Here is a 10,669-nt window from a genome sequence, read left to right on the forward strand (position 1 = left end):
TGAATTCGGACCTGAAACGGAGCCAAAGATGCACAGGACCCTTCTGCAGTGCGCTCCATGGCAGCCCCAGAGATGTGTGAACCTGTTACATTGAAAGCCGGTCACACTCTCCTGTCATGCAAATTGGATGCGGGGAAACATCCAATTCGCATACGTGTGAACCTGGCCTCATAGACTGCTCAACAAAAATGAAAGGAAAACTTTGAAAATACATCAGATCTCAATGGAGAAAAATATCATGTTGGATATCTATACTGATATGGGCTGGGTAATGTGTTAGGAATGAAAGGATGTCACATCGTTTATGGAAATGCAAATTATCAACCTGCACAGGGCTGAATTCAAAGACACCCCAAAAATCAAAGTGAAAAAATGATGCAGCAGGCTAGTCCATTTTGCTAAAATTTCATTGCAGCAACTCAAAACGGTACTCAGTAGTTTGTTTGGCCCCCACATGCTTGTATGCATGCCTGACAATGTCGGGACATGCTCCTAATGAGATGAAGGATGGCGTCCTGGGGTATTTCCTCCCTGGCCTGGACCAGGGCATCACTAAGCTCCTGAACAGACTGAGGTGCAACCTGGCAGCATTGAATGGACAGAAACATAATGTCCCAAAGGTGTTCTATTGAATTCAGGTCAGGCGAGCGTGGGGGCCATTCAATGATATCAATTCCTTCATTCTCCAGGAACTTGCTGTATACTATTGCCACATGAGGGTGGGAATTGTCGTGCACCAGGAGGAATGCAGGACCCACTGCACCAGCATAGGGTCTGACAATGGGTCTAAGGATTTCATCCCGATACCTAATGGCAATCAGGATGCCATTGTGTAGCCTGTAGAAGGTCTGTGCGTCCCTCCATGGATATGCCTCCCCAGACCATCACTGAACCAACCACCAAACTGGTCATGTTACAGGTAGCAATATGCTTCTCCAGACCCTTTCACATCTGTCACATGTGCTCAGGGTGAACCTGTTCTCATCTGTGAAAAGCACAGGGTGACAGTGGTAACCTACCAATTTTGGTGTTCTATGGCAAATGTCAATTGAGCTCCACAGTGGCGGGTAGTGAGCACAGGGCTTACTAGAGGACTTTGGGCACTCAGGTCACCCTCATGAAGTCTGTTTCTGATTGTTTGGTTAGAGACATTCACACCAGTGGCCTGCTGGAGGGAATTTTGTAGGGCTCTGGCAGTGCTCATCCTGTTCCTCATTGCACAAAGGAGCAGATACCGGTCCTGCTAATGGGTTAAGAACCCTCTACGGCCCTGTCCAGCTCTCCTAGAGTAACTTCCTGTCTCCTGGAATCTCCTACATGCTCTTGAGACTGTGCTCGGAGACACAGCAAACCTTTTGGCAATGGCACGTATTGATGTGCCATCATAGAGGAGTTGGACTGCCTGTGCAACTTCTATAGGGTCCAGGTATCGCCTCATGCTACCAGTAGTGACACTGACCCTAGCCACATGCAAAACTAGTGAAAAAGTAAAAAAAATGAGTAGGGGGAAAAAAATTATGTGTCCTCCACCTGTAAAACCATTCCTGTTTTGGAGGTTGTCTCATTGTTGCCCATCTAGTGCACCTGTTGTTAATTTCATTAACACCAAAGCAGCTGAAACTGATTAACCCCCTCTGCTACTTAACTGACCAGATCAATATCCCAGGAGTTTAATTGACTTGATGCTATACTCTGATTAAAAAGTGCTACTTTAATTTTTTTTTAGCAGTGTATAATGATCACTAAAATACGACTATACAGTACTAATAAGTATTAAAAGATTATTATAATATAATAGACTATAATAATAGTTACTAAATTAGACAATACTGTCAGTGTGAGCAGTCCAGTGTCATCATGGATACCCGCGGTAAAAAGTTTAAACCATCTATAATTTCCTAGTTACTTTTCCATAAACATTTATTGGTTTATCCACCAGCAATCCTGGTGGATCCCCAAAAAAAAAACACTATTCATGCAAGAATTTGAAACCTGAAATCCTGGTGACCTGAATTTATTTTCTCAACAATTCCCAAATTTTAAATTCCATAACAATTACAGAAGGCCTCCAATCTAAAATAAATATTAATATGCCTTAGAAGCATCAGCTGTTATAGCATCCGCTGATCAGAGCTGACAATGACTGTAAAATGTCACACGCTTGTTAGTTAAATTTGTGTATGACTGGCCATTACCTGTGAACTTTTCCTCCGTAGAAAGGCTTTGTGTGGAATGTGACGGTGGCAGCGTAGCCCGTCTTGGCACAAGTTATATTGACTTTACCTCCCAGCTCCACCCAGGGAACTGTGAGTATAGAACGAGCGTAGGCACTAGGAAGAGTAAATATGTATTCTTCTCCATATTCCATCAACTTGAGTACCCCTGAGTGAGAGAAAAGTGCACACAAAGGAGCAGGCTGTTAGATGTAAAATATCCCTCAATAAAATCTACTGCTGCAATAATGAAGTTTAAGAAATCAATTATATAATGCTTCCTTTACAAATGGACTTTTTCCCCCCACCATTCTCAAAGGAAGTATCTCTGGTAATGTGTCAGAAGAGATTACACTGTCATCTTTTTTCTTAGGCAAGACAAATTACAGTACATTAGAATATTTTTCAAGTATACAGTAAAAGAACTTTTATAAGTTGCTTTTTTAGGTTATATGCTGTGCAATATCTAAACTAGACGTTGAGAAAAGAGAAAAGATTTATAGTGTAACCCAGGGCCATTCATACCTGGGACAAGGCAAGAATATTGTATGAGATACTGGAAGCATGACACAAAAATGTCAGAATTCCTACTGTTTCCAGTCTTCTGCTCTGGTAGAAACACAGGAAACTGTATCATGAGGCAGGATTTGCACAGGGGATCCCTGAAGCTTTAAAGTTCAATGTGAGGTCCCCAGATTTTTTTTTTTTTACCATTGGCTACCGTTGCTACAGCATTACTGAGAAACAGCAGCATGGTGACACTGGAGCAAATATCAGAAACTTCAATAAACTATATGGGCATGGGGTACAATGACCACTGAACACAAATGCAGAAATATTATTTCCACTAAACAGCAATGTAAATATATTGCTCCCACTGAACCCCAATGCAAATATAGGTGTAAATAGAGGTGTGTCTAAAAAGTTCAGTGAATGGTATCAGAAAACAAACAAAACAGAAGATACAAACAAATGACCGTTATTGGCCTTCAAAATAATCACCATGCATAGAATGCATGAAGGTAAAAAAAACCCTGCAGCCTCTAAAACCACTTTAAACAAATTAGAACATTGCCTAACATAACATGTGGATCATATCTGATGGAACACTATATAACCAAAAGTATTGGGACACCTGCCTTTACACGCACATGCACTTTAATGGCATCCCAGTCTTAGTCCCTAGGGTTGAATATTAAGTTGGCCCACCATTCCTGTTTCAACATGACTGCGCACCAGTGCAATAAGCAAGGTCCATAAAGACATGGATGAGCGCGTTTGGGCTGGAGGAACTACACTGGCCTGCATAGAGTCCTGATCTCAATCCGATAGAACACCTTTGGGATAAATTAGAGCGGACACTGACAGCCAGGCTTTCTCGTCCACATCGGCGCCTGACCTCACAAATGCTCTTCTGGAAGAATGGTCAAACATTCCCATAGACACACTCCTAAACCTTGTGAGCAGTCTTCCCAGAAGAGTTGAAGCTGTTATAGCTGCAAAGGGTGGGCCAACTCAATATTGAACCCTACAGGCTAAGACTGGGGTGCCATTAAAGTTCCTGTGTGTGTAAAGGCAAGCGTCACAATACTTTTGGTAATATAGCGTATATAGACACCTTTAGTGCAATCCAAATACCTTTTTCTTTTTTTTCCTCCAAAGTTTATATAAAATGAGTACAAAGTATTACAATACATTCAAATTTGTTTTTGTTTCTTAGTTTTCCATACGACTAATTATTTTCTGCCCTCTCCAATACTGATTTATGCCTGGAGTTGGGATTTAATTCTGTCTTTCAGTACACATTATTACTTTTCCCCTATTGCCAAAAAGCAGTAGAAAGCTTAGAAGTGCTCTTAGACTGCACAGAACATTTTGATGACTAGCCACTTTTAACCAAAGATCTTTTAAAATGACAGTTCAATGAACCTTGTAGAAGATACATGAGTGTAATATTCATATAAGTAAAAGACAACTATCGCAAAAAATTTGGTTTTACATTATTCTCACAATTTAGTGTTCTGCTTCTTAAGGAGCAGTTGATTTGTGCCTAATTAACCTGATTTGAATAATTCAATTATATTGTGAAAATGCATTTCCTTGTATCTCATGCCATAATATTCACAAAAGTTCTGCATGATGAATTTCAAAAGTGGGTACAGTATATACAAGGGGAAATGTTACATTCTAGAAAAAAATAACAATGTGGAGACATTTGCAAACAATCCAGTAGAGGACTGGGCTGTTGGGTAGAACTGAAGGTATACTGGCCTGGTGGCCTCAAGTGAATATACATAATGTTTGAAATTGTGTATCTATCTGCTCCCTGTATAGACCTGCAATCACAGCAGCGTTGTGCTCCAGATCCAATTTCATTTGTGGTTTTGGGATGTCACATAACTGAAAGCCAACATATGCAAAGAAAGTTCATTTTAAAAAATGCAAAAAGATGCATTACCACAAGCTGTGTAATTTTGGAAGAACCTAGCAATCTATGAGAAGCCACGGCTCACTTTGCATGGTATACTTATTCTCATAGACCAGAAAGTTGTCTCTGCTGTCAAAGGGCTGGTTGGTTTAACATGCCACCCAGGCCAATTGTCTTCAGTACTCCCCTGAACCCATAGCTCCCAACTGTCCCTGATTTTGAGGGACTGTCCCTGATCTGGAACAAAGTACTTCTGCCCCTCTTTGCTCCTTATTTGTCCCTCAGTTTGGTCTGATCTATATATCATGTTTCCCTGAAAATAAGAACTACCTCAAAAATAAGACCTACTGTGATTTTCAGGAAGGGCTGCAATATAACCTCTACCCCGAAAATAAGCCCTAGTTTAAAGTTCTAGTAGAGTGCTGGAATCCACTCTGTTGTAGTAGTGTATAGTGTAAACTGTGTGTGTTTGTATGATCTAATTGTGCCAAGCACCTTCGGTATAGCGCCGCTCGGTGGATTTCGGTCCCCCTTCTGCAGTGCTCGGAGCAGGGATAAGAGGTCCGGCAGGCCATGGAAGCGCCCAGCGGCTGCTCCCCTCTTCTTCAAGCTGTCAGAAGTGTTAATTTCGTCAACTAAAACTGACTAAAACATTTTAGTCGACTAACTTAATACCATTCTAAAACTAAAACAATTGAGGTGACTAAAATACAACTAAAACTAAAATGGCATTTTAGTCAAAAGACTAAAATGGGACTAAAACTAAAATGCCATTTTAGTCAAGACTAAGACTAAAAGTAAATTGAAATTTGATGTCAAAATTAACACTGGTCTATAGTGCATGTTCATACCTCAATACCACAAATACTAACAAACATTCAATTTTTTACTCCAGCAGTATATAATGAGTTTGGAAATTGCAGAGAAATGCTTAAATAATGCATTACAATTTAACTACACCCATTAGATTTTAGATGACTAAAATGAGTTTTAGTTGACTAAAATATACTGGAGATTTTAGTCGACTAAAATGTAGGACATTTTAGTTGACTAAAATATCCTGGAGATTTAGTCGACTAAATACAACTAAAACTAAAACAATTGCAGAAGACTAAAATGGGACTAAAACTAAAATGCCATTTTAGTCCTAAAACTAAGACTAAAACTAAATTGAAATTTGCTGCCAAAATTAAAACTGGATGTCAGCAGGGGTTCTCAGGCCCCCCTCCCTCTGCAGAGCTCCCGCGGGTCACGGAAGTGCCCAGCGGCACTATAAGAAGGTATGTGGAAAGGTTGCGGAAACATACACAGTTTGCATTCTGTGATACTGTAATGGAGTAGATTCTAGTATTTTACAAGCATTTTTACACATGGGATTCCTGACAGGCAGGAAGGGAGAGGGGGTGAGAAAAAAGGACATGGCATGATAAGACCTACCCCAAAAATAAGCCCTACTGTGTCGTTTGTTGCTAAAATTAATATAAGACCCGGGCTTATTTTCGGGGAAACACGGTAGTTGTATATAAAATACACTATTTTATCTTTCAAAAAGTGTTTACCAGTGCTAAACCTTTCATCCAATTTCCAAATTGTTGTATTTGTAAATTTCAAAAGCCAATATAAAGGAATAGAAGTTGTAAAATAAAACACTTGTGGATTTAACTAATTTTGTTTTGTACAATGCTCCTTAAGGAGGGCGTGTGACCAGTGAGGGGTTGCTCTATGCCTACATACTTTTACCAATAGTAATAGGTGTCCCTCATTCCCGTCTCAAAAAGTTGGGAGGTATGCCCCAACCAAGTGTACCCACTGTTTTCTAAACCTATTCATTTTGAATTGCTAGCATTCTTAATCATACGCAGTAGCCAAGAGCAAGCATGGTAATGATCTCCCCCACTCCCACTGGACATAACGCTGAATCAAGTGAGGGCTCAGGTATATATAAGGGGAGGCTGAGGAGGCATACTGCTACCTAAACATTTTTACCTTAATGCAGGGAATAAAAAAAGTAAAAAAAAAAAGAAAAATGCTTAGGCTTTAGGAACACTTTAGGCTAGGTTCATATATGTATGCCCGCGTGTTCGTTCCTGGGGTCTGTTCACCAGTTCAGGTGCGATTCAGTTCTGGATTTTTGCCTGAATTTGCACCTGAACCATACCCAAACACGCACAAGACCCTTTGGCAATCCACTCCGTGGCCGCTCCGGACCTGTGTGAATCGGCTCAATTGAGAGCCGGTCACACTCACCTGTCATGTGAATTGGATACAGGTAAACCAGCATCCAATTCACATATATGTGAATCCAGCCTTAAAGAGCATTGACTATTAAATCAACAACTTATTCATCAAGCTAATGTATCATACCAGAAGATGTAATTATTTGCATGCTAGGTTTCCCTAATTACATCTCAGTAGAATTACCAATGAGACTTGAGAGAGGGGTAATCGCAACAAACAAGTGGGCAAATAACCATAGGTAAAATGGCGGTGGATTAACTTCCGGGGGAACGTATGTCAAAATGTATAGGAATAAGTGTGGGCAAAGTACCTGAGTCAAAATGGTGGCTAACCAATTTCCGCTAAGACAAAATTCAATAGCCGAATTAACAAGCTTAGGGTATAAATAGAGTGACACACCAATCACAAGCAGCTTCCTGATGACGCATACTGTGATGCGAAACGCGTAGAGGCTGCTGGGAGATTTTCGTCATGTCAATACGTCACTTCCGGGCTGGGCGAGAGCGAGGCTTGAAGCGCAAGCCGGGTGTAAACGAGGCTTGCACCGCACGCCAGCACGGGAATCATATGATGCCATATCTACACCCATAACTAGCTGCTGGAATAGCTTGGTGCCGGCTCACGGGCACCTGGAAATGTGAGTGTACTATCCATTTCTTAACTTAGTTAAAATAAATAGCTTTTACATACTGCGCAATGATTGCTGTCTATTTCTCATGAGGAGGACATGGTCCATATATAGCGCATTGGGGTCAGCAAAGAAACGGTGCAGGTGGAGTGGTTATCCCTAACAAATGAACCAAAGGCGCATTGTTAATTGGCATCTGGTGAGTGGCTAATCCATGTGGTGGTGGTATTGTCACTAAAGTGGTGAAAGTGTCACGAAGAGTCACGGATAATACATGCTGTAAATTCCAAGGAAGAAACCTCTGCAACTATTGCACACTGCACTTTGCACATGAATTTGGACATTATAGTTTGAATGTCATATATCAATTTTTGTATTTATTTATGTTGAAATATATTCAGGATATACTCAGTAGGGTGGATAATTAAGGCACTATTTTGAATGTTTGTGCAGGTATGAATTTGAACAGAGTGGTGTATTCAAAGTAGAGTAGCGCACTCAACACATATATATTTTTCACCTAGTGGTGTTCTTTTTGATTGCAGCAACTCAATTTTATAATATTTTTATTAATTAATATTTTTATATATTAATTTGTTTGCGCCGGTGACACATATAAGCTCACAAGGTTTCCCTGAGACCTGAAAATTATTATACGGGATCTTCCAGGATAAAAGGGTTGAGAAAGACTGTTCTAGACATTTGGATCTGCTCTAATGCCGCGTACACACGGTCGGACTTTTCACCTACAAAAGTCCGACAGCCTGTCCGACATACTTCCGACGTACCTTCGGCGGACTTGCGGCAGACTTTCTTACGAACGGACTTGCACACACACGACCACACAAAAGTACGACAGCCTAGTACGCGGTGACGTACACCAAGTCCGACGAGACTATAAAACGGAAGTTCAATAGCCCGTACGACACCCTTTGGGCTCCTTCTGCTAATCTCGTGTTTATCTCGTGTTAGTAGAAGTTTGGTGAGAGACGATTCGCGCTTGTGAGACTCGTATTTTTCAGTTCGTTTTAACTGTTGTTCAGTCTGTGCTTGTGAGGTTTGTATCTGCTTTTCAGTGCGTTTGGTCAGTTGGCATTGAGAAATCTTTGTTTTATTGGCCAATCGTTCCTGATTTTCAGGTCGTTCTTCACAGGCCTTGCTGTTCTTCAGTGCGTTCTGTTTAGTGCGTTCTGACCAGCCGACCGTTTTGAAGCCATGTTACCTGTACGTACTCGTCGTAGAGCTCGTGCATTGTATGTGCTTGGTGCTGTAGTTTATTCTTCAGCCCAAGACCAGTCCATGAACAGGGCGAGGAGGAGTTCATGGACCAAGAATTGGTTGCTTCAGCGTGACCAGTTCTGTCACATGCCTTTGCTCCGTGAGATCCGTGAGAATAATCCTGAGGATTTCAGGAACTTTCTCCGGATGACGGACCCCGTTTTTGACCATTTGTTGGCTTTGCTGACCCCCTATATCAGCAGGCAGGATACCTGCATGAGGCAAGCCATCACTCCGGAGCAGAGGCTGGTCGCTACCTTGCGGTATTTGGCCACAGGGAGAAGCCTGCAGGACCTTAAGTTCTCGACAGGCATCTCCCCCCAGGCTCTGGGGATCATTATCCCAGAGACCTGTTCTGCCATCATACAGGTCCTGCAGAAGGACTATATTAAGGTAAGATATTTTTCTTTTATTAGCATCACATGTTCTTTTATGTAATCTTTGATAATGTAATGTATTTCTTGCTTCAAACACTACTTACCATCATTGCAATATAGTGTGAATGTCCCCTTTTTATCCTCACACATGCTGGAATTTTTTCCTGTTATTTTTTGTCATGCATGTATATTTTCCTTCAATAACCTTCCCAGCATGAAGTGATGGGAACATATCCACCTAGTCTACTCATTTTGAATGTATTTTGTTGGAGTGTATTTAGTGTGCTTATAATTAGCAATTATCTAGATTTCACAACCCCCCCACCCCCCCCCACCTAAACTCACTCCAAATAGTGTGCTGCTAATGAGCAATTATCTAGATTTCACAACCCCCCCACCCCCCCCACCTAAACTCACTCCAAATAGTGTGCTGCTAATGAGCAATTATCTAGATTTCACAACCCCCCCACCCCCACCCTCGTTAAAATTTGCTTGAATGTTCTGTGGTGTTGATTTGTCTAAAGCAAATATATGTTGCAGTTTGCAAAATGCATGTGCACTCTACAAGTGCATTTGTTCCAGTGCTTTAGTAAATGAGCAGAAGCTCTGCTGATTTCCATCATCAAATCATATGCAAGCCTCAAAGTGTTTTCATTAATTGCCCTTGCCTGTGATTGTGTACTCCTTGCAACATGAATGCCTTTTTACATTACCTCATTTACTGTAAGCTGGTTAGCAACTGCACCTGCAGAGTGCGACAACTGCAGTCTTGTAGCCTTTTTAGTCCCTAAATTCCTGCGTGTCCTAAAAGTAATTTTTTTTAGGGATTTCACAACCCCCTAAAATGTAATCAATGTTCAATCAGAGGGGGTGAGCAATCTGATAAGTGTGCCTTTCCATATTAGTTATTCCAGAAGAATTAAATTATTGAATGTTATACTGATGCTGGGGAATAATGTTTTTAATTGTCTAATTTTCTTGCAATGTTAGCTTCCAAATTAATTGATTTTGGTTTTCTTGTTTGATTCCCCAGTTTCCTTCAACGCCACAGGAATGGCAGACTGTGGCATCCCATTTTGCCAGCCGTTGGGACTTTCCCAATTGTGGAGGGGCTATAGATGGGAAACATGTCCACATTGTGCCACCACCCCATTCGGGGTCATATTATTTTAATTATAAGGGGCTCCACAGTATTGTTTTAATAGCGGTGGTGTCGGCACACTATGATTTTTTATATGTGGACGTGGGGAAGAATGGCCGGATGTCGGATGGAGGAGTATTTGCCTAGACGGAGTTCTGCCAGCGTCTCCAGAGTGGTGGCCTGGGATTGCCACCTGATGAGGATAACGTGGAAGGACTCCCCTTTGTCTTCATTGCCGATGAAGCCTTCGCTCTCAGCAAGCACCTCATGAGGCCATTCCCCCAAAGAACCCTCACCCCGGAGAGGAGGGTTTTTAATTACCGGCTGGCCAGAGCTAGAAGAGTGGTTGAGAATGCGTTTGGAATT

The 10,669-nt window shown here is 41.4% G+C and overlaps 1 protein-coding gene across 1 annotated transcript in view; it reads right to left on the reverse strand.

The window, feature by feature from the left end:
• Positions 1 to 10,669, reverse strand: part of OSBPL10 (oxysterol binding protein like 10) — a 706,762-nt gene that overhangs the window by 75,316 nt on the left and 620,777 nt on the right. Inside the window, exon 9 of the mRNA XM_073630290.1 lies at positions 2,196 to 2,382. Coding sequence (XP_073486391.1) covers positions 2,196 to 2,382 — 187 coding nt within the window. The remainder of the gene's footprint in view (positions 1 to 2,195; positions 2,383 to 10,669) is intronic.

This window comes from Aquarana catesbeiana, linkage group LG05 (assembly GCF_042186555.1).
Source record: "Aquarana catesbeiana isolate 2022-GZ linkage group LG05, ASM4218655v1, whole genome shotgun sequence".
NCBI lineage: Eukaryota > Metazoa > Chordata > Amphibia > Anura > Ranidae > Aquarana > Aquarana catesbeiana.